The following is a 25,532-nucleotide window of genomic DNA, read 5'->3' as shown; positions in this document are numbered from 1 at the left end:
CCCACTCCAGTACTCTTGCCTGGAAAATCCCATGGACGGAGGAGCCTGGTAGGCTGCAGTCCATGGGGACGCTAAGAGTTGGAAATGACTAAGCGACTTCACTTTGACTTTTCACTTTCATGCACTGGAGGAGGAAATGGCAACCCACTCCAGTGTTCTTGCCTGGAGAATCCCAGGGACGGAGGAGCCTGGTAGGCTGCTGTCTATGGGGTTGCACAGAGTCGGACACGACTGAAGCAACTTAGCAGTAGCAGCAGCAGAAGCAGAGACATCTCTAACAATTTGAATGCACATAAATTATATGGATACTGATTTTAAAAATATAGCAACAACAACAAAGTACAGCCCCTCCACACATACTTATTTATGAGACAAATGGAATAGGTTGAACACTGATGGAATCTTTGATTGTGTCACAGAATTTCTGTTAAATGTTTGCAAGTGATACTGTAATTATATATATTTTTTAATATATTTATCCTAATATAACTGAAGTATTTACAAATAAAATTAAATGATACTGGAATTTGCTTAAAAACACTCTGGTTGACACAAAGAGTGAATTGTAACGTAAACTATGGACTCTGGGTGATAATAACATGTCAATGTAGGTTCATCAGTTGTAAGAAATGTACCACTCTGGTTGGAGATGTTGATAATGGGAAAGGCTATGCATGTGTGGGACACAGGATATATGGAAAATCCATGTACCTTCTGTCCTGAACCTGAAATTTCTCAAAGAAAATAAAGTCTTTTTTAAAAAATATCACCACCATTCTGGTGGGTGGAGGGAATGGGTGGTAGCAGAGGTGAAACAAGAATGACCATGGGTTGATCATTTTAGACGTTGGCTGATGGGTCCGTGGTTTTCAATATACTATCTTCTAAATTTGTATGTCAGAATATGAGAATTTTTTCTAAGAATGGTCATAAGAGTATTTTCTGAGAAGTCTACTCCTCTGTTATGTCAGGAAAGGTGCACTTAGTTTAATTAATACAAAGTTATTTGTTTCTGAAACAACAGAAATCAAAAAAGCAACAAAAGTTGAGAGCTATGACAGGATTTCTTCTCTAGCCATTCTTAATGGAAGGAAACAACATGAAAGAGGAATGATTAATAAAAAATGTCAAATTTAAAACATTTTATTTCCTTACATCCTTTGTAACTTTCAGATTCTAAAACTTAAACTAAGCTAAAGACTAAAAAGATTAAATTTTCTTTTCTTTAGTAAAAATGAAAATACGTTTACATTATACCTTCCTACTTTGTCAAGAAGATACATTACTTTGTTTGTTATTTATTAATATTAACCATTAAGTAGAACTATGTTTTCATTTTTGCTCTGTGACTTAATTGACTTGAAATCAAGTTAATTCTGTATTCTTAGGTATATCTTACTTATTTTCCACATATTATAACCACACACAAAGCGTGTATTATGTCATTAGTGAAGATGTAATGCCCTTAATTTCTCCCTTCCTCTTCTAAGTTATAAGGTAAAGTGAAAGTTGCTCAGTTGTGTCTGACTCTGCAACACCACGGACTCTACAGTCCATGGAATTCTCCAGGCCAGCATACTAGAATGGGTAGCCTTTCCCTTCTCCAGGGGATCTTCTCAACCCAGGGATTGAACCCAGGTCTCCCACATTGCAGGCTGGATTCTTTACTAGCTGAGCCACAAGGGAAGCCCAAGTTATCAGATAACAGAAATTTAAAAAGTCAAGCATTTTATTAGACTTTGACTACATAACTCAAATATGCTGGAAACCACCTCTGTTACTTATTTTTAGTAACAGTGATAACTGTTTGTGACTTTCATTAAAAATGAAAACTGGTTTTCTAACATATGCTCACTTTGACAACAGAATTAATTAATTAACAATATTTCTAAAATCAGATGTAAGGAAGCTTTCACACAGATGTGATGTGTCATAGCTAATCCTGTTTTATACCCAAATGGATGCTCATATTACATACTTAAGAAAGGGATGAGAGGGATTTTACTTGACATTTTCTCTCCAGCCTTTTGCATATTGCACTTATAAGGAGTAGCCATTAAAAAGGCCAAGAAAGATGTAACGCTTCAGTTTCTCCTTTCTCTGTCTAAATTATCAGGTAACAGCCCTCACAGCCCACACCTGAATTCAAAAGAAAGCACAGAATGCTATCGTCCCTTTTGTGTTTGGGAATGAAATATGAAGAAGAGTCCATGAAGAGTTACTGTGAGGAGACGACTAATACTCTGTTAGTTAAACTGATATTTTTCAGAGTTGTTGCCTCTTTCTCAGTATGAACAATGACCACAAAGCCATTTAACAGTGAACTTCTATAAGCAGATTGAAACCATCCTGAAATGGAAAATTCTCACTGCATATTTAGAGAGAATTAAAATCCTTCCCATCTCATCTCTCTGGTGGAGAAATAAGTCCACTAAACACGTCTCTTAACCATGATATGGGAACATGTCCAGACAACACTCTGTGTGTGTGTATGTGTGTGCATGTGCAAGTGCTTGTGTTTTCCCTTCTGAGAAAATACAGTTTATCATTGCCACTTACCTCTGTTTTCTCTGAGTTGCTCCAGTTCCCATAAATTGGATTAACAAATGCACGGTTAATACTTCTTTTAGTTTTCCTTAAAGCACACAAGGCCACAAAAAGGAAAGTAAGTATCGAAATTCAGCACAGGATATTTTCAGATTGTTATCTGATAGAAATCTTTGGAAGACACATTGTCTAGCCAGTGTACTTATTTTTATGAAGGTATTTCCATAAGTAAAGACTACTTTGTAGGACACCAAGGCAACCACATCTTGGAAGGCAAGCATAATGTGATGTCTGAAAAGTTAGATCCAAATAAATCCAAGCATATAAAAAAGTAGTTCTTAATTTCTTAATTATTACTAAAATAATACAAAAGATACAACATTAGGAAGAATGATGTAATGTAAAGCTGAACTGGTTATAAGGAAAGACCACCGTGAAGTCCCATAGATTCCAAAGTGCCAAGCCCACCACAATCTGAGGACTATTTTCCATGACCTTGTCTGTCATAATGATGTGTACATAGCATATGAGTGAAAGTATTTAATATTTTAAACAGCAAATTTAAATAGGAACATTTTGAAGAAAACTTTATGTTAGTATTTCCTTTCAGGAGTCATAAAGAGGCATGTCCTTGATAATCTCACATATTGGTTTATATCTGCATAATTGACTCAGATTAACTGAGCTCCTAAATGATCATTCCTTTTTATATTTTGGTTACTTAAGAGTCAATAGATTTATTAGAAGACAACTAGCCCTGGGATAGTTGGTCACAACTGATGAAGAAACAAATGCTCATCACAGGAACAAAATAAATATAACCAGATAACTAAATACATGCTATTAAAGATATAAGGAAAATTGCATATATGCACACATGCACATACATATACACACAGTGGAGAATGGAAGACCAATACCAGGATGATTGCCAGGGTCTTAAGAAGGCAGCCAGGAAGAAAAAATTATATGTGCTGTGTTTAGTTGCTCAATTATGTCTAACTCTTTGTGACCCCCATGGACAGTAGCCTGCTATGCTCCTCTATCCATGGCAATCCTCAGGCAAGAATACTGGAGTGAGTTGCCCTGCCATCCTCCAGGGGATCTTCCCAACCCAGGGATTGAACCCAGTTCTCCCACATTGCAGGTAGATTCTTTACTGTCTGAGCCACCAGGGAAGCCCAAAAGGCATGGAAATTTTGCTTAATCAGAGTATAATGACAATTAATACTTATCAATAATATACCTTTATATTCTGAAAGAAAAGGGCGTAAAGAGTAAGTCTTACTGATTCCCTCTTTGATAATATATTGTCAGAGGTGTGACCTCTTATTTCATCTACCAAACCACATGGTCCTCTTCTAAAAAGTAACAGGATTAATGAACCCAACAGCATAATCTGGGTAACTGTGTCTGGCTGGCAATACATTCTCCCTGTGGATTCAGTGCTTTCTTAGATTCCTGACCTCTACTGTTTCTAAATGTTCAGTAGCTTAACCAGATCACCTTTGAGTTATAGGTGAAGAGGGTTGTAGCAGCCATTTTTGTGAGTTATTTTGTGGGAAAAAAACAGATATACTTTAAAATGATGAAGGAACAATTACTTAACCAGTAATTGAAAATGTACAATTGCTATAATTATTAATGAAAATGAATAAGTGGTGTTTGATTCTTTGCCTTTTCTCTCTCCAAGACCAGTCAAGGTTGTTTTCAGAGCACTAATCTCAATAAGTGGCAGAGTTAGGGCATGATGGGGCTGCTCTTAAAACTGAGACTGGGAAGGAAGTGAAGTGGTGTTTTGAAATGTGTCAAATGTGAAAGCAGAAGCTGGTACAGGAGAGACTGAGGATTAAAACAAGATGGAAATTAGGAGCTAGGTAAAGATGGGACAGCCACAAACACCAACAACCGAGAAAAATTCTTGGCTGAAATCAGGCATGAAATCAGAAAGCAGGAGGAAACCCAAACCATAAGACCAGACAGGACAGATGGTCCAAAGACTGGGCAGGCAACCAAGAACTGAAGAGACAGGCTTGCTGTCAGTGGGATAGAAGTGAGGCACAAGCAACACAGAAGATTTTGGTACGAGATGATTATTTTTGGCTTTGAACTGCTAAGACTCCAGATGACCTAAACCACTATTGGCAAGCAGAAGTCAAGTAAATTGATCAATTTTCCAACCCTATTATTACTATGGCTTCAGCTATAGAAGATACTTTTCTTCTGAAAGGATTTTAAGTCTTAAATCATTTTCTGTTAAAATGAAGTGACCAGCCTTTGGGGTGGGTGAGTATAAAGAAAGAAGAGGGATACGTTAAGTGTAAGGATATGGACCATAATAAAAGAAGAAAGGGTCACAGTATGAGTAGTGGGAGGTGAGCAAATTATGTTAACTTCAAATTATGTTTATTAACAATTTCAACCTTTTAATTTTCCCCAGATCAAGTGTTGTTTCCCAATATGGAAAATCTGAGAATTGTTGGGCTTAATTTTTAATGTCTTTCCTATTTAAGAAGTAAAAACATACCCACTACACATAGATACCTCAGTTAAGTACATTTCAAGTGTCAGCTCCATAGAATTACTATTTCAAGTTCCATGATATAATTTTCCACCTTCATCAGTTATATATGTTTGATATTCAAACATAAACAATTTTACTTAAAATGACAAATCCTGCTACAAGGGACATAAAATGTTTGATTATGATGTTTTCTGCAAGTCCTAACACTGTATGGTACAATGTTAAGTCTGCATGAGGCTAAAAAATGCTGTGTTTAACTTACTGTATCTGTCATTATTAGGCAGACAGCTCTTTAAGAGCTAAGGTTTCGAAGAATGGAAACACCTCTGGGAATCAGAAAGGCATTGATTTAGAAGTTTAGAGTAGATAAAAGGTAACGGTTGAATCACATGCATTCTCGTCCCCTGACTTAACAGGCATTCACATAAATTACTATTAAGCTCTGGCTACACCCAATGTGTGCAGGCACTGTATAAGGTGGTGTTCTGAGGAAGCTAAACAGAGATATGTTAGTGCAGAACTAGGATAAGTCTGATACAAGTTTCTAATTTAAATATAGTGAGCATATGGATATCTCCACAGGAACTGACTTCATGGCTTATTAACTAACAAAATTGTTTCAGTGTTGATTAAAAACATGAAAGTAGTTATAATAGATATCTGAAAATATTTTAGATGGGCAATGAAGAAAAACAAAAAATAAATTCCTGTATGTTGCATCCATTAAACATGACTTTCAGGTAAATGCTTATTTTATACCTTTTAACCACCTTATTAAATTACAATTGACACACCCTACAAGTCACTCATTTAAAGAATATAATTCAAAGTTTTCTAGGAATATTAATTATATTAATTTTAAAATATGGTAAATATATGTATATAACAAAATTTGCCATTTTAGCCATTTTTTAAGAGTGTACAATTCAGCATTAACTGCATTCACAGTGTTGGGCACTATTTCATTTTCTCAGTGAAATGAACATCTTTGATGAAGTCCAGTTTGTCTATATATATATTTTTTCCTTTACTTTTGGTATCATATCTAAGACGGCATTGCCAAATCTCAGATCATGAAGTTTTACTCCTATGATTTCCCCTAAATATTTGCTGGTTTTAGCTCTTATTTGCTTCAATATTGAAGTCTTTGATCCATTTCGAGTTAATTTTTATGCATGGTATGAGGTAGGAGTTCAAATCCATTCCTTTGTATGCAGAAATCCAGTTGCCCTGGCACCATCTATTGAAAAGACTGTTCTTTCTCTATTGAATGGACTTGTCAAAACTCAACTGGTCTTAGATGTATGGGTTTATATTTCGATTAATTCTGATCCATTGGTCTCCACTTATATTCACATGCTAATACCACACAGTTTCATTTCCTGTGGCTTTGCGGTAAGCTTTGAAATCAGGATGTGAGTTCTCCAAGTCCATCCTTTATCAATATTGTTTTAGCTCTTTGGTGCCCTTGTAATTCCATACTAATTTGAGGATAAGTTTTATATTTCTGCAAAAAAAAAAAAAAAGCTGCTGGAGTTTTAATGGGTACTGTATTGAATCTGTAGATTGCTTTGTGTAGTACTGATATTTTGACAATAACAAATCTTTCTATCTATAAACTCAAAATGTCTTTTTACTTACTTAGGTTTTCTTTAATTTCTTTCAGTAATGCTTTGAAATTTTAAGTGTAGAAATCTTTCACTTCTCTGGTTAAATTTATTCCCAGGTATTTTACTCTCTTATATGCTATTGTCAATGTGATTATTTCCTTAATTTCTTTTTCTGATTGTTCACTGACAGTATTTAAGAGCATACCTGATTTTTATATGTTGATCTTATATATCAAAACTTTGCTGAGGTTATTAATTCTAGTAGCTTTCTTATGGATTTTTTTTGAGTTTTCTATCTATACATGTTCATGTCATTTATAGTATAGTTTTCTTTCTTCCTTTCCAATTTGGATGGATTCTGTCTTTTTTTCTTATATAATTGTTCTGGTTAAGTTTTCTTATTGATAAACACATTAATCTCTAGCTTGCTGCTGCTGCTGCTAAGTTGCTTCAGTCATGTCCAACTCTGTGCGACCCCATAGACGGCAGCCCACCAAGCTCCACCATCCCTGGGATTCTCCAGGGAAAAACACTGGAGTGGGTTGCTATTTCCTCCTCCAATGTAAAAAGTGAAAGTGAAGTCGCTCAGTCGTGTCCAACTCCTCGCGACCCCGTGGACTGCAGCCTAACAGGCTCCTCTGTCCATGGGATTTTCCAGGCAAGAGTACTGGAGTGGGTTACCACTGCCTTCTCCGTATCTCTAGTTTAGCAGAGCTATACAATCTTCATTAATATAAAACCAAATTGTAATGCTAGCGTATGAGAAAAATTATTATGGCAACGTTTGGACAGTTTTAAGGTAGAGTCTGATTGCCATTTAATGTGAACATCTTTAGACTAGATAAGTGAATAAGTTTTATCTAGGTTGAAAGAAAAGGTGACAGCATTCTGCAGTTGAAAAATGGCTATCAGGAAGCTGATAGAAAAGAATGACAAGACAGTGCCTGAATTGTTTTAACTGACAAGTCTATACTTCAAAATAAACATCTATTTACACATATTGTAAGTTTATTAATAATTGTAATCTGCTTTTATTATTTGTCTTAGTGAGTGTCTTATTCATTTTCTTTACTAAATTTATTATTGTTTTTGGTTATCAATCAGTAGTTTACTTTCTTTTTGTTAACAACAGACAACTTTTTCTCCAATTTTGTGTGTTGGGGAAACTGGTCAGTCTTAAGTCAAATCCACCAAATATCTTCTCCTTGCTACCATCTCATGTGAGTAAAGCTGTCACAATGTTTTCATACTTAAAAGTAAGCTTAGAATATACTCAAGTGAGCTTAAAACTTTAGCACAAATTATTAGGGTGGAACAACACTGAGAGGGCCATGCACAATGATTTCTGTTATATCCAGGTGGACTGTATTATAAAACTGTACTGTAAAAAAAATCTGTTTACTAAAAAGTATGAGGAACAACACTCTCTGAAACTGGGTAATCCTAATGTAGCCATCGAGGTGATTTGAAGAGATAAACATGATAATTTTGTGCATGTGTGTGTGTGGTGGAATTTGCTCTCATGCTTCCACTGAAGAAATGATTTCTTTTTTTTTTTTTTTTGTAAATAAGGTTTTAATTAACAATTAAAATAAAGTTAAAAATTGAAAAGTATTTCAGGGCCAAGATTTAACAGCATCAGTCATTTTCACTATTCCATAGAGGACATTTTAAAGTGATCTTGACTGTGAGCTTCTGGCAGTAGAAAACATAGTGCTGTTTGTACAGTTTGATACGTTTGCCTTGATTCATGATAAGGTACCATCTGTTTTACCCACCACTGCTTTATACCAGATATCTGGTATAAAGACCAACTGAAAATAGTTTGGCTTTGCTGACCCCCTGAAAGGATCTTATAGAGCCCCCACACACACATCCATGGTCCACAGTTTGAGACCCGCTTGTCTAAGCCAGCAATCACAGTAACTTCATTCTGCCTTGCCAAGTTAGCAACATAGTCCCTAGTATATGAGGCAGCCTTGGCCTATGACTGATGAAGATAAGTACTTGGAAAGACTTCTTGGAAGGTCTTGCTTATTCCAAAAAAGGAAACAAAGATACAGATATTTCCTTTTCTGACTCTGGACATTGACATCATCTGTGGTTCCTGGAACTGCAGCAGCCATCTTGTGATCAAGAGGGAAGTCAAGAAAATCGGAGAAGTGGACACTGGAGTTCCAGGTAACTCTGAAGCAGCACATTAATCATCGTGATCACACAGTGCCTCTGGACTCTCTGTGAAATGATAGGTATCTTCTTGCTCAAGCCACTTTTAGTTGGATTTTCTTCTATTTGAGATAATACAGTCATTGGCTTTGCATAGCCTGCAAACTACTTGGGTCAGAGTGGCTGCGATCCAAAAATCTGCAAGCAATAAATGCTGGAGAGGGTGTGGAGAAAAGGCAACCCTCCTACACTGTTGGTGGGAATGCAAACTAGTACAGACACTATGGAGAACAGTGTGGAGATTCCTTAAAAAATTGCAAATAGAACTACCTTATGACCCAGCAACCCCACTGCTGGGCATACACACCGAGGAAACCAGAATTGAAAGAGACACAAGTACCCCAGTGTTCATCGCAGCACTGTTTATAATAGCCAGGACATGGAAACAACCTAGATGTCCATCAGCAGATGAATGGATAAGAAAGCAGTGGTACATATACACAATGGAGTATTACTCAGCCGTTAAAAAGAATTCATTTGAACCAGTTCTGATGAGATGGATGAAACTGGAGCCGATTATACAGAGTGAAGTAAGCCAGAAAGAAAAACACCAATACAGCATACTAACACATATATATGGAATTTAGAAAGATGGCAATGAAGAAATGATTTCTATGTTTGTTTCTAAATGCTAAAGAACATTCTAAGATCTAAGAAATAACTGTTCTAAGTGTCTAAAGGAAAATGATGTCTATAATGTGGTGACTCATTCCTCCAGATGGTGGAATGCTAGAATGCTGATCATGTTATTTATGATCTTTCATATTTATCTATTTAAACGTATCCAACATTTCTAGGACACATATTATCTATTGAAGACTGCTTTAGGTCCTGTACTTACAGAGTTAATCAGTATGTGGATCCTCACTCTAGATCTAATTTCTTTTAGAGGGTGACAGCTTACTAGATTTCTGTCTCTTAGATTAAATTACATGTTTATAAAATGCCCACCACAAATTAGATGCCGACTAATGGTTCAGTGTTATTCTTTTACTTTCTTTTTTTATTTTCTCCTTTTGCCATTGATATTTTCATTTAAACTCCCTACTTTTTTCTCCTGACCCCAAAGCTTGGGACCAATGAAAGGACATTAGAATAAAGGGAGGGGGGGAGAAGGAAGTGACAACATTGGCAATAATACTCACTGTAGTACTTTTAACTTTTTATAATGGATTTATTTATTTAGAGTTAGCAAGGACCTTTGCAATCATCTTATTCATGCATTTTTTACAGAAGGTTAAAGGAGGTTCTTCCTTATCTGGCTTCCTCTTCTATCATAGCACCTAGTGTAGTACCTAGTGCTATAGGAATCAAGTGAATATTTACAGAAGGAATAACAACAAATGTATACAGTTTGAAGTCTTGATAATACACTAGCTAATTCTCTACTCTGTTCTTCCATGCCCACTCCCAGCAATATACTTCATCAATACTCAGAGAAAGACATTCATTTTTACTATTGTGATCTTGGAGTCACATTTGTGTTTAGATTTCTGTTCCACTTAGCCCAAAACTAAGCCTCTGTCTCTTTCCTTTTTTTTTTTTTTTCAGCTGGTTAAGTGCCAGGCCAGAGGGGTATCCTGAGGGCTTTCTTGAAGATGAAGTGAAAGTGAAAGTCCCTCAGTTGTTTCCGACTCTTTGTTACCCCAATGGACTATACAGTCCATGGAATTCTCCAGGCCAGAATACTGGAGTGAGTAGCCGTTCCTTTCTCCAGGGGATCTTCCCAACTCAGGGATCAAACCAAGGTTTCCCACATTGCAGGTGGATTCTTTACTAGCTGACCCACCAGGGAGAGAAGAGTACAATAGAACAGGGATGGTCCCTCTATCCATTTCATCACACAGGAAATGAAAAAATCATACAACTGGTGAAAAATTAATTTGGTAGAAATGACTCACTTTCCAATATTTGAAAAATAAAGGTCTGTGTTTCCTACATCTCATATGTATCTCTGAAAAATGGTATGAAATATCCATGTATAAATATCAGGAGTTGATGTGAGTTTTCAGGCTATGAAGTACATGATTTGTTGCTACTGGGGAAAATGTTTCTAACAGTAAAAGTACATATGACATATTTTTAAAAAAAGGATCCATCTGAATTATGAGATTCAATCATTTCACTGGTGAAAATGGAACTCATTTACTCTGGGAGTCATGCCTATCATATTAAATTTCGCTTACCCTGATTAATGGTGAACCTGAGGTGTCCCTCAGAAGTAAACCTCAGTTCTACTCTACTCATTTCAACCTGTCATTTTACACCCTTCAATTTGGTTTTTCTAAATATTTTCAGCTCTAAGAGTTTCTATTAAGTCTTCCTGAGTGTGCTTAATCTTTCAGGTAAAGGGAAAATATATTACAAAATCCCAATACAAATAAAATATTTTTGGTCCCTACTTTTACTCATATCTATCAAACATATTTCTTTTGGTCAAGAAGAGATGTTTCTAGAAATGTTTGATTCTTAGTTAGGGTACTAAAACCTATGGAAATGAGGTGTGCTTGTTTTGATTTTTTTGGTATGTTCATTTTTAAGTTGTAGTAATGGGGAGAGATTGTGCACTACATTTTCTGTGCAACCATGGGTGCCACACGATTTACATAGATCATCTTTCTTTTCTGAAAACCCTAGATAAGTTTTATTTTATACCTGGTGTCTGATCATTTCCAATCCAAATTTTAGCCTGTTTGAATAAACTGTTTTTAAGGAACAGTATCACAAATTTTAAAATTCAGACCCTGCTTTGTCCTTTTTGTAATGAAAATAAATTTACAGTGGCTTGCAAAGATAAGCACAACAGAAGAATATAAGACAGATGAGAAGTAGATAGAAAGGGATTCTGAGAACTGGAAAATAGACTTGACCCAGAGGGAATGCACTGGAGACGGTCCATGAAATGGGTATGGTCCAGTCTATGTATTTAATTCATACAAGATACAACATTGACTTGAAGATTCTCCAATGCAAATTTAAGCAGGACAAAAGAATCAGTTACCATAGGTCAGCTTTCAAAACAAAACAAACCAAAGCCAGTTGCTTAGAAGCACATCTCCAACTTAGGAGAGAAGACATTTATGGTCTGTATCCTGTCACTATCATCAAGACTAGCAAAGTAACAAGGCCCCACAATATTATTTTAGGAAGACCAGCAATGTGCTTCATTAAGTTGTTTCAACTAAAATCCTTAAAAAAATGTCACACTGAGATTATGCCCAAGTGTGCTTCGGTAAAAACTATCTAGGAGAGGTGGTGGCTAGAGGGGAGGGATTTAATGGAAACCTTGAAACACAACAGTACCTTAGAGAATTTGATTTGGGGGGCATTTTCATATGGTTGTGTTTATCATAAAAAAGCCAGCACCAAGATTACAATCTGCAGTGTGTAATTACATCGTGGCACATTAAATCTGTTATAAGAATCTACAGATAGAATAAAATTATACAACGTTATAAGGCAGTCTGAGAAACAATAAACCAAGTCTATTAAATCATCCTTTTCTCACTGAATATATTAAAATGCTGTATTATCTGACCACTGCTAAAGAAAAAAGAGAAGAAATCATGAGTAGCAGTAAACAAAAATATTGAGCTATAAAATGGTGTCTACCTTTGGAAAGATGATTACTTAAAAAAAAAAGAATTAAAACAATCTGTAAGAAAGGAAAGAAAGAAAAGAAGCCAATTTGGAAAAGCAGCAATAATTAAGGGCGGTGGGGGGCGGTGGGGGGCAGTGGGGGGCAGTGGGGGGCAGTGGGGTGGGGTGTGGGTGGGGGGCGGTGGGGTGGGGGCGGGGGCGGGGGCGGGGGCAGGGGCGGGGGTGGGGACCGTGCGAGAATGTCCATGAACTCAAGTTTTCATTTGCCAGTCCTTATGAAACAAGCTGAACCAAATGTTTTGGGTGAGAAAATTCAGAAAACATTGGCTTTGCAAATGTAACCAGAAATGCCACAAAAAGGAGGGGAAAGGATTAATCATCCAGGGTCACAAAACCAAACGACAACTGGGACATCGCATTTGCTAAACTGATTCACATGATACAGCAGCTGCCATATTTTTTCTCCTACTCTTCTCAGGCAGGAAATAAATATCACTGACCACAAAAACTGTCACTGTTTAATTGGATCTAGCTGTGGGAGAGTGCTTAAATGGGAACATGCCCAGGAATATGGAGGCAGTTAGGATGAATAAAGCTGACACAGGTTTCTGTAGCTTAACTCTAAAGAGACCCCGTGTTGCCAACAGAAAGACGGTCTCTGCCAGCTTCTCCTCCCGAATGCAGTGTTAGCACATCCACAGCCACCTAGTGGGAACCAGACGCAGAGGAAAACAGACTTTCAAGATGAAAAGTGTATGTACGTGTCTGCACATGGATAAAGGTTTGGAAGAAGACACATCAAAATGGTAACAGTCTGCATCTCTGGGTGGTGACATTAAATATAATCTTTAATTATTTTCTGGCACTTTGTTGTGTTTCCAAAATTCCATTCATTATGCTACTGTGTATCTGAATCTTGAGGATGAGGTGATCGTTTTCCAATTTGGAAAAGATAACGAGGCGTTTCCCCTGAATGAGCTCCTTGCCTCCGTCCTGCCCAGCTCCTTGTAAATCATTTACCTAAAAGACAAGATCCTTCTTGCAGTCTTTCCTGATTCCTCTCTTTTTAGCATTTCTTCTCAACATCTACCTACCTCCCGTTGCAGCTACACTCCTTAGGCTAGGTTTTAAGCAGGTCATGCTTTTTCATAATTCTTATTTTTGCTTTTAAATACCATCCCAGGTGGCACTAGTGGTAAAGAACTGGCTTGCCAATGTGGGAGACATGAGACGTGGATTTGATTCCTGGGTTGGGAAGATGCCCTGGAGGAGACCATGGCAACCTACTCCAGTGTTCTTGCCTGGAGGATCCCATGGACAGAGGACCCTGGTGGGCTACAGTCCACAGTGTCGCAGAGTCAGATGTGACTGTAGCCACTTAGCACGCACACACCGTTCTCATTGACCAGTCTTTGCCAGCCTTGGAGCCAGGTAAACCACATCTCCTCTTTGTACTTCAGTGTGCGTTGTACATTTTACCATCAGGCTACATGGTATTTTTGTTCATTGAAATGAAATGTTTTTCCCTGTAAATTCCTCCATATGAAAACTCATTCTAATTTCTTTATTGAATTCCCTTAGACACATAATCTCTTTGCTTAAAAACTGATTGCAGTATTGAAGTTAATTATCAGTCTTGTGATTTCCCTTAGCAATCACCTAGAAACTGGCTTCTTTCTAAATCTTTGACAATTTAAACTTGAAAATGCTGTGTAAGAATCTGTCTAGAGAAATGAACTTAGTTGCATTTATTTGTCTACACTCACATCTCTCCAACTAGAATATTATTAACTTCCTATAGGCCGAGCTAAAATCTTTATAATTTATATAGGAAACATTTCTTGAGCCCCAAATATGAGCCAGGTACTCTATTGCAGAACTACTCAAGAGTGTGATTTATATTTGGTTATGGTCTTACTCTATTTCTCGTTCCAAGATGACATAAATACAAAAATTGAGGATAGCTGTTTAGAAATGTTTGTCGCTATTTGTGTGTTGAGGCTAAGAATAAGAAATCTGGACTAGTGTTTTGTGTGTCTTTTAATTTCACGTTCCCAGTACTTCTTACAAAAGCATTGGTATGTGGTGGATTGAAAACAAAACAAAACACAGCTGGTCCTTCATCATACAGTTTAGATAGCTCTGTTCTGCTAACACTGGTGTTTCGATATGAGTAAATACACATGTGCCTGGCTGATTTCTACTTCTGATTTCTAACAACTTTTTGTTAGCTGAAAAAATATATATATATTTTTATCTTCTGAAAATATGTTCTCTTCCTTTCTCTTTGAATGAATGTGATACCCAAAGTCCCACAGTTGGAAAGGGCCAAGTACTATATAACTTTCTTCAATCAGAATGAAATATTTTTTCATGTAAATTGCTCTATATGAAAACTCACTCTAATTTTCTTATTGAATTCCCTTAGACACATAATCTGTTTGATTGAAACTGATTGCAGTGTTGAAGTTAATTATCAGCCTTCGTGAGTTCCCTTAGCAATTGCCTAGCAACTTGCTTCTTTCTAAATCATTTTAGACAATTTAAAGTTAACAACTCCATATGATAATCTATGTAGAAAAACTGACTTACTTCATTATGACTCTTAAATATCGACAAATTCCTTTAAATATACCCTATTTTGGATTTATCAATACATTTATTAAAACTCTCTTGGATCTATGCATTCATTCAGATCATAGTGCTTAAATTTTTTAAAAAGCAATAAAATTGAATTTTCTTGTAGTTATTCTAAAATAAGTTAGTTTTAAAATATAAAGAGAAATTTGTACGTACACAAGCACATGATTAGCATTCTATGTAGATTTCTTAATTTCCTATCATTTTTCCTTATCTGTGTTTGCGTGCTTAATCATGTCTGACACTTTGCAACTCATGGACTGTAGCCCACCAGGCTCCTCTGTTCATGGGACTTTTCAGGAAAAATACTGGAGTGGGTTGCCATTTCCTTCTCCAGGGGATCTTCCCATCCCAGAGACTGAACCCATATCTCCTGCATTGGCAGGCAGATTCTTTACACATTGAGCCATCACATTAACCCACACCATTCTCCAATACAGCTTGTACCTTGACACGAGTTCTTCTGTCTGCTCTTCCTGCTTTTCATCTGGGGTTTCCAACCTATGAATTCAGACTTGAGTGATGTAGCACATAAATCCTTTCTCAACCTCCCCCACCATGTTATTTTCACCTCTGAAGCAGACTTGGCCTCTCCTTTACCTGTGTTTCTCCAAAACTTAGTAGGAAGTAGCTATATACATGCTTGTTGAAGAAGTGACATTATTTGCTTTTCTATATGCCTTCTCCATCAGACTGTACATTATCCTGTATTTCTATATCCCCAGCCACGAGCACAGTGCCCAGCACATACTAAGTGATTAATAAATGTTTGCCAACAAGTATATTAATGAATTATTAAGAGTTTCTGATATATGTGTTTCTCTTTCCAAAGACAAAAACAGGCTGGTCTTCAAGGTCTAATTGTGTCCTTTGATTCATTAGTGAGCTAGAGAGTCCCACACAGTCAACAGCCCATTGAACTTGTTAAGGGTGTCCCTAAGGATGCTTCTAAGGAGAAATGGTATCAAAGATGATGTGAGAGCAGAAGAGTCTAGCAGGAGGATGGCAAAGCAGTTCATGAAGAAAAATTATGGAGCTGATCCCATCGTCCCCTCTTTGAAATTCCCTACCCTCTAGTATCATTAATAAGAATTCTGATTCTCTGGCAGTAGTGACTGAATGTATTTGCTACAAGCCATTGTAGAGCTAAATGGTTTGCTAATAGCACATACCTCACTTATCTTTACTACCTTCCTGTACTTCCTCATTTAAACAGGTTACCTCTTTCAAAGAACAACTCTGGTTTCCCTACAACACATTCTTCTACTCTGATTGCTTGGATAGGTGGAAACAAAAGAAACACTGAAATATATCAGGGCTGAAATGCTATCTTCCTGCTCATGTAAGATTTATAGTGAACAGAAAGCTGATGCTGAAAAGTACCTTGAATCTTGCCCTGAGGACTATTTCTGACAAACAGTCATCTGCATTGAAATGGGAAAATAGCTATCTTCAGATCAAATAATTAGAACATGGAGCTATTATACAGTAAAGTGCTCTACTTTTTCACACAGAATTTATTTTTTAGACTATTTGGAGTCTGTATCCAATGACAACAGAATTGAAACATCTTGGGAAAGTTAGCAATGACAACACACATATGTACAAACCAGTGAAGCCTGTATTATTCCAGACTTATATCCCTGACACATTGCATGTAAGCTGATTTTGTACAGTCAACTCTTTGTAACCCCAGGAACTGTAGCCTGCCAAGATCCTTTGTCCATGGGATTCTCCAGAAAAGAATGTGGAGTGGATAGCCACTGCCTTCTCTAGGGGATCCCACCCTAGGGGATCCCAACCTAGGGATCGAATCCAGGTATCCTGAATTGGCAGGCAGAATCTTTATCATCTGAGCCACCGGGGAAGCCCCAGTGATCAGAGGAGTGGCTACTTAAGGAGCTACTAGTTATTTAGTAAAGATAGCAAATCATTTTGAAAATTCATGTGAAATTTTGTTCATTTGATAAATATGAATATTACTTTAAGAGTAAATCTATATGCTCATCTATATAGGGGGAGAATAGACACATGTATATGTAGAGTTGAGTCACTCCACTGTGCATCTGAAACTATCAAACATTGTTAATTGGCTATATTCCAATATAAAATTTAAAAAAGTAGAATGGGAGTAATAATATCATTATGAATAAAACTGATAATTAAATTACAAATTAGATGGACTAGATTAGACTGTCTGATGCCAGGCATTGTTTTCAGAAACATTCAGGGTAAAATCTGTCACACATATAAATATCCAAATGAAATGATATAGTGTGAGGATGATATTGGGATGAGTGAATATAGTCACTTCTTAAATTTGAATTTCCTGCTCCCTGAAATGCCCAGTGTTTTGATATCCAGTTTCTTCCGTAGATTATGAATGTGCATACTTTCAGGTTTTTGGTTTTCTCTAATGTCCTTCATTCATATTCCAGGATTTAAGCTCCTGACTATGGGCTGATTTTGTAGCCCATCATGGAATCCAATAATGATTCTGCTAAAGGTCATACATGTAGGCATCATTTGGAATTCCTTTATTAGCTTTCAGCCAATCAAGCTGGATTAAAATTTTTTAATAAAACTAAACAGTGATATCCTAACATTAAGAGTCATCTGTGAAGATTCTGGCAGAAATAAATCTTGGAGCATTGAAGCCAAGTAAAATATTTCTTGGAATATAAGATGTTCATTTGGGCTCAAACATCCTACTGGAAACAGGCTGAGAAATCTGATTGAACAAATAATTCAGTTCAGTTGAGTTGTTCAGTCATGTCCGACTCTCTGTGACCCCATAGACTGCAGTACTCTGGGCCTCCCTGTCTATCACCAACTCCCGGAGTCTACTCAAACTCATGTCCATTGAGTCAGTGATGCCATCCAACCTTCTCATCCTCTGTTGTCCCCTTCTCTTAGCACCTTCAATCTTTCCCAGCATCAAGGTCTTTTCAAATGAGTCAGTTCTTCACATCAACTGGCCAAAGTACTGGAGTTTCAGCTTCAATATCAGTCCTTCAAATGAACATCAGGATTGATCTCCTTTAGGATGGACTGGTTGGATTTCCTTGCAGTCCAAGGGACTCTCAAGAGTCTTCTCCAACACCACAGTTCAATAGCATCAATTCTTTGGCGCTCAGCTTTCTTGGTAGTCATATCCATACATGACCACTGGAAAAACCATAGATTGACTAGATGGACCTTTGTTGGCAAAGTAATGTCTCTGCTTTTTTTTTTTTTTTTTAAGTAAATTTATTTATTTTAATTGGAGGTTAACTACTTTACAATATTGTATTGGTTTTACCATATATCGACATGAATCCACCACAGGTATACACGTGTTCCCCATCCTGAACCTCCCTCCCACCTCGCTCCCCATACCATCCCTCTGGGTCATCCCAGTGCACCAGCCCCGAGCATCCTGAATCCTGCATTGAACCTGAACTGGCGATTCGTTTAATATATATTATACATGTTTCAGTGCCATTCTCCCAAGTCATCCCACCCTCACCCTCTCCACAGAGTCCAAAAGACTGTTCAATACATCTGTGTCTCTTTTGATGTCTTGCATACAGGGTTATCGTTACCATCTTTCTAAATTCCATATATATGTGTTAGTATACTGTATTGGTACTTTTCTTTGGCTTAATTCACTCTGTATAATAGGTTCCAGTTTCATCCACCTCATTAGAACTGATTCAAATGTATTCTTTTTAATGGCTGAGTAATACTCCATTGTGTATATGTACCACTGCTTTCTTATCCATTCATCTGCTGATGGACATCTAGGTTGCTTCCATGTCCTGACTATTATAAACAGTGCTGTGATGAACATTGGGTTACATGTGTCTCTTTCTATTCTGGTTTCCTCAGTGTGTATGCCCAGTAGTGGGATTGCTGGGCCATAAGGCAGTTCTAGTTCCAGTTTTTTAAGGAATCTCCACACTGTTCTCCATAGTGGCTGTATTAGTTTGCATTCCCACCAACAGTGTAAAAGGGTTCCTTTTTCTCCATACCCTCTCCAGCATTTATTGCTTGTAGATTTTAGATTGCAGCCACTCTGACTGGTGTGAAATGGTACCTCATTGTGGTTTTGATTTGCATTTCTCTGATAATGAGTGATGTTGACCATCTTTTCTTGTGTTTGTTAGCCATCTGTATGTCTTCTTTGGAGAAATGTCTGTTTAGTTTTTTGGCCCATTTTTTGATTGGTTTGTTTATTTTTCTGGAATTGAGCTGCAGGTGTTGCTTGTATATTTTTGAGATTAGTCCTTTGTCAATTGCTTCATTTGCTATTATTTTATCCCCTTCTGAAGGCTGTCTTTTTGCCTTGCTTATAGTTTCCTTTGTTGTGCAGAATTTTAATTAGGACCTAATTTTAATTAGGTCCCATTTATTTTTGCTTTTATTTCCAATATTCTGGGAGGTGGGTCATAGAGGATCCTGCTGTGATTTATGTCAGAGTGTTTTGCCTATGTTCTCCTCTAGGAATTTTATAGTTTCTGGTTTTATGTTTAGATCTTTAATCCATTGTGAGTTTATTTTTCTGTATGGTGTTAGAAAGTGTTCTAGTTTCATTCTTTTACAAGTGGTTAACCAGTTTTCCCAGCACCACTTGTTAAAGGATTGTCTCTTCTCCATTGTATATTCTTGCCTCCTTTGTCAAAGATAAGGTGTCCACAGGTGCATGGATTTGTCTCTGAGGTATTTTGTTTCATTGGTCTATATTTCTGTCTTTGTGCCACTATCATACTCTCTTGATGACTGTGGCTGTGTAGTAGAGCCTGAAGTCAGGCAGGTTGATTCCTCCAGTTCCGTTCTTCTTTCTCAAGATTGCTTTGGCTATTCGAGGTTTTTTGTATTTCCATACAAATTGTGACATTATTTGTTCTAGCTCTTTGAAAAATACCGTTGGTAGCTTGATAGGGATTGCATTGAATCCTTAGATTGCTTTGGGTAGTATGCTAATTTTCACTATATTGATTCTTGCAATCCGTGAACATGGTATATTTCTCCATCTATTAGTGTCCTCTTTGATTTCTTTCACCAGTGTTTTATAGTTTTCTATATATAAGTCTGTAGTTTCTTTTGGTAGATATATTCCTAAGTATTTTATTCTTTTCGTTGCAATGGTGAATGGAATTGTTTCCTTCATTTCTCTATTTTCTCATTATTAGTGTATAGGAATGCAAGGGATTTCTGTGTGTTGATTTTATATCCTGCAACTTTACTGTATTCATTGATTAGTAATTTTCTGGTGGAGTCTTTAGGGTTTTCTATGTAGAGAATCATGTCACCTGCAAACAGTGAGAGTTTTACTTCTTCTTTTCCAGTTTGGATTCCTTTTATTTCTTTTTCTGCTCTGATTGCTGTGGCTAAAACTTTCAGAACTATGTTGAATAGTAGTGGTGAGAGTGCATACCCTTGTCTTGTTCCTGACTTTAGGGGAAATGCTTTCAATTTTTCACCATTGAGGATAATGTTTGCTGTGTGTTTGTCATATATAACTTTTATTATGTTGAGGTTTGTTCCTTCTATTCCTGCTTTCTGGAGAGTTTTTATCATAGATGGATGTTGAATTTTGTCAAAGGCTTTCTCTGCTTCTATTGAGATAATCATATGGATTTTATTTTTCAATTTGTTAATGTGGTGTATTACATTAATTGATTTGCTAATAGTGAAGAATCCTTGCTTCCCTGGGATAAAGCCCACTTGGTCATGGTGTATGATCTTTTTAATGTGTTGTTGGATTCTGAATGCTAGAATTTTAAGGAGTTTTGCCTCTATGTTCATTAGTGATTTTGGCCTGTAGTTTTCTTTTTTTGTGGCATCTTTGTCAGGTTTTGGTATTAGGGTGATGGTGGCCTCATAGAATGAGTTTGGAAGTTTACCTTCCTCTGAAATTTTCTGGAAGAGTTTAAGTAGGATAGGTGTTAGCTCTTCTCGAAATTTTTGGTAGAATTCAGATGTGAAGCCATCTACCTGGGATTTTGTTTGATGGAAGATTTCTGATTACAGTTTCAATATCTGTGCTTGTGATGGGTCTGTCAAGATTTTCTATTTTTTCCTGGTTCAGTTTTGGAAAGTTGTACTTTACTAAGAATTTGTCCATTTCTTCCAAGTTGATCATTTTATTGGCATATAATTGCTGATTGTAGTCTCTTATGATCCTTTGTGTTCCTGTGTTGTCTGTTGTGATCTCTCTGTTTTCATTTATAATTTTGCTGCTTTTATTTTTCTCCCATTGTTTCTTGATGAGTCTGGCTAATGGTTTGTCAATTTTATTTACGCTATTAAAGAGCCAGCTTTTGGCTTTGTTGATTTTTGCTATGGTCTCTTTTGTTACTTTTGCATTTATTTATGCCCTCAGTTCAGTTCAGTTCAGTCACTCAGTCGTGTCCAACTCTTTGCGACCCCATGAATCGCAGCACTCCAGGCCTCCCTGTCCATCACCAACTCCCGGAGTTCACTCAGTTTCACGTACATCGAATCAGTGATGCCATCCAGCTATCTCATCCTCGGTCATCCCCTTCTCCTCCTGCCCCCAATCCCTCCCAGCATCAGAGTCTTTTCCAATGAGTCAACTCTTCACATGAGGTGGCCAAAGTACTGGAGTTTCAGCTTTAGCATCATTCCTTCCAAAGAAATCCCAGGGCTGATCTCCTTCAGAATGGACAGGTTGGATCTCCTTGCAGTCCTAAGGGACTCTCAAGAGTCTTCTCCAACACCACAGTTCAAAAGCATCAATTCTTTGGCACTCAGCTTTCTTCACAATCCAAATCTCACATCCATACGTGACTACTGGAAAAACCATAGCCTTGACTAGACGGACCTTTGTTGGCAAAGTAATGTCTCTGTTTTTGAATATGCTATTAGGTTGGTCATAACTTTTCTTCCAAGGAGTAAGCGTCTTTTAATTTCATGGCTGCAATCACCATCTGCAGTGATTTTGGAGCCCCAAAAAATAAAGTCTGACACTGTTTCCACTGTTTCCTCATCTATTTCCAATGAAGTGATGGGACCGGATGCCATGATGTTCGTTTTCTGAATATTGAGCTTTAAGCCAACTTTTTCACTCTCCTGTTTCACTTTAATCAAGAGGCTTTTTAGTTCCACTTCACTTTTTGCCATAAGGGTGGTGTCATCTGCATGTCTGAGGTTATTGATATTTCTCCTGGCAATCTTGATTCCAGCTTGTGTTTCTTCTAGTCCAGCATTTCTCGTAATGTACTCTGAATATAAGTTAAATAAGCAGGGTGACTAAAATTTAAGATTTCTTTCCTTCTACTAACCCTGGGGTTCTTCATTTCTTCCCTTTCTAGTTGCTTTAGGTGTAGAGTTAGGTTATTTATTTGACTTTTTTTCTTGTTTCTTGAGGTATGCCTGTATTGCTATGGAGCCTTCTTTAGTAATCAGTGCAAAGAAATAGAGGAATACAACAGAATGGGATAGACTAGAGATCTCTTCAAGAAAATTAGAGATACCAAGGGAACATTTCATGCAAAGATGGGCTCAATAAAGGACAGAAATAGTCTGGACCTAACAGAAGCAGAAGATATTAAGAAGAGGTGGCAAGAATACACAGAAGAACTGTACAGAAAAGATCTTCACAACCCAGATAATCATGATGATGTGATCACTAATCTAGAGCCAGACATCTTGGAATGTGAAGTCAAGTGGGCCTTAGAAAGCATCACTACAAACAAAGCTAGTGGAGGTGATGGAATTCCAGTTGAGCTGTTTCAAATCCTGAAAGATGATGCTGTGAAAGTGCTGCACTCAATATGCCAGCAAATTTGGAAAACTCAGCAGTGGCCACAGGACTGGAAAAGGTCAGTTTTCATTCCAATTCCAAAGAAAGGCAATACAAAAGAATGCTCAAACTACCACACAATTGCACTCATCTCACATGCTAGTAAAGTAATGCTCAAAATTCTCCAAGCCAGGCTTCAGCAATATGTGAACCATCAACTCCCTGATGTTCAAGCTGGTTTTAGAAAAGGCAGAGGAACCAGAGATCAAATTGCTAACATCACTGGATCATGGAAAAAGCAAGAGAGTTCCAGAAAAACATGTTTCTGCTTTATTGACTATGCCAAAGCCTTTGACTATGTGGATCACAATAAACTCTGGAAAATTCTGAAAGATATGGGAATACCAGACCACCTGACCTGGCTCTTGAGAAATTTGTATGCAGGTCAGGAAGCAACAGTTAGAACTGGACATGGAACAACAGACTGGTTCCAAATAGGAAAAGGAGTACGTCAAGGCTGTATATTGTCACCCTGCCTATTTAACTTCTATGCAGAGTACATCAGGAGAAACGCTGGACTGGAAGAAACACAAGCTGGAATCAAGATTGCCAGGAGAAATATCAATATCCTCAGATATGCAGATGACACCACCCTTATGGCAGAAAGTGAAGAGGAGCTAAAAAGCCTCTTGATGAAAGTGAAAGAGGAGAGTGAAAAAGTTGGCTTAAAGCTCAAAATTCAGAAAATGAAGATCATGGCATCTGGTCCCATCACTTCATGGGAAATAGATGGGGAAACAGTAGAAACAGTGTCAGACTTTTTTTTTTTTGTGCTCCAAAATCACTGTAGATGGTGACTGCAGCCATGAAATTAAAAGACGCTTACTCCTTCAAAGAGAAGCTATCACCAACCTAGGTAGTATATTCAAAAGCAGAGACATTACTTTGCCGACTAACGTCCATCTAGTCAAGGCTATGGTTTTTCCAGTGGTCATGTATGGATGTGAGAGTTGGACTGTGAAGAAGGCTGAGCGCCATAGAATTGATGCTTTTGAACTGTGGTGTTGGAGAAGTCTCTAGTCAGTCCCTTGGACTACAAGGAGATCCAACCAGTCCATTCTGAAGGAGATCAGCCCTGGGATTTCTTTGGAAGGAATGATGCTAAAGCTGAAGCTCCAGTACTTTGGCCACCTTATGTGAAGAGTTGACTCATTGGAAAAGACTCTGATGCTGGGAGGGATTGGGGGCAGGAGGAGAAGGGGATGACCGAGGATGAGATGGCTGGATGGCATCACGGACTCAATGGTCATGAGTCTGAGTGAACTCCGGGAGATGGTGATTGTCAGGGAGGCCTGGAGTGCTGCGATTCATGGGGTCGCAAAGAGTCGGACATGACTGAGCGACTAACTGAACTGACTTCCCCTTAGCACTGCCTATTTTTGCAGTGTTCCACAGGTTTTGGGTTATTGTGTTGTCATTTTCATTCATTTCTATGCATATTTTTATTTCTTTTTTGATTTCTTCTGTGATTTGCTGGTTATTCAGCAGCCTGTTGTTCCGCCTCCATATGTTGGAATTTTTAATAGTTTTTCTCCTGTAATTGAGATCTAATCTTACTGTATTGTGGTCAGAAAAGATGCTTGGAATGATTTCAATTTTTTTGAATTTACCAAGGCTAGATTTATGGCCCAGGATGTGATCTATCCTGGAGAAGGTTCTGTGTGTGCTTGAGAAAAAATTGAAATTCATTGTTTTGGGGTGAAATGTCCTTTAGATATCAATTAGGTCTAACTGGTCTATTGTATCAGTTAAAGTTTGTGTTTCCTTGTTAATTTTCTGTTTAGTTGATCTATCCATAGGTGTGAGTGGGGTATTAAAGTCTCCCACTATTATTGTGTTATTGTTAATTTCCCCTTTCATACTTGTTAGCATTTATCTTACATATTGTGGTGCTCTATGTTGCGTGCATATATATTTATAATTGTTATATCCTCTTGGATTGATCTTCTTCTTTGATCATTATGTAGTGTCCTTCTTTGTCTCTTTTCACAGCCTTTATTTTAAATTCTATTTTATCTGAGTATTGCTATTCCTGCTTTGTTTTGGTCTCTATTTGTGTGGAATATCTTTTTCCAGCCCTTTACTTTCAGTCTGTATGTGTCCCCTGTTTTGAGGTGGATTTCTTGCAGACAACATATATGGGGGTCTTATTTTTGTATCCATTCAGACAGTCTTTGTCTTTTGGTTGGGGCATTCAACCCATTTACATTTAAGGTAATTATTGATAAGTATGATCCCATTGCCATTTACTTTATTGTTTTGGGTTCGAGTTTATACACCCTTGTTGTGTTTCCTGTCTAGAGAAGTTCCTTTAGCATTTGTTGGAGAGCTGGTTTGGTGGTGCTGAATTCTCTCAGCTTTTGCTTGTCTGTAAAGCTTTTGATTTCTCCTTCATATTTGAATGAGATCCTTGCTGGGTACAGTAATCTAGGCTGTAGATTACTTTCTTTCATCACTTTAAGTATGTCCTGCCATTCCCTCCTGGCCTGAAGAGTTTCTATTGAAAGACCAGCTGTTATCCTTATGGGAATCCCCTTGTATGTAATTTGTTGTATTTCCCTTGCTGCTTTTAATA

General features: G+C 37.4%; 1 protein-coding gene across 1 annotated transcript in view; it reads right to left on the bottom strand.

Annotated features, from left to right (window-relative positions):
* MALRD1 (MAM and LDL receptor class A domain containing 1) overlaps positions 1 to 25,532 on the bottom strand; it is a 590,849-nt gene that overhangs the window by 621 nt on the left and 564,696 nt on the right. Inside the window, exon 39 of the mRNA XM_068987706.1 lies at positions 2,560 to 2,635. Coding sequence (XP_068843807.1) covers positions 2,560 to 2,635 — 76 coding nt within the window. The remainder of the gene's footprint in view (positions 1 to 2,559; positions 2,636 to 25,532) is intronic.

The sequence above is a fragment of the Capricornis sumatraensis genome, chromosome 15 (genome assembly GCF_032405125.1).
Source record: "Capricornis sumatraensis isolate serow.1 chromosome 15, serow.2, whole genome shotgun sequence".
NCBI classification, from domain to species: Eukaryota; Metazoa; Chordata; class Mammalia; order Artiodactyla; family Bovidae; genus Capricornis; species Capricornis sumatraensis.
This window is presented reverse-complemented; position numbering and strand designations above follow the sequence as displayed.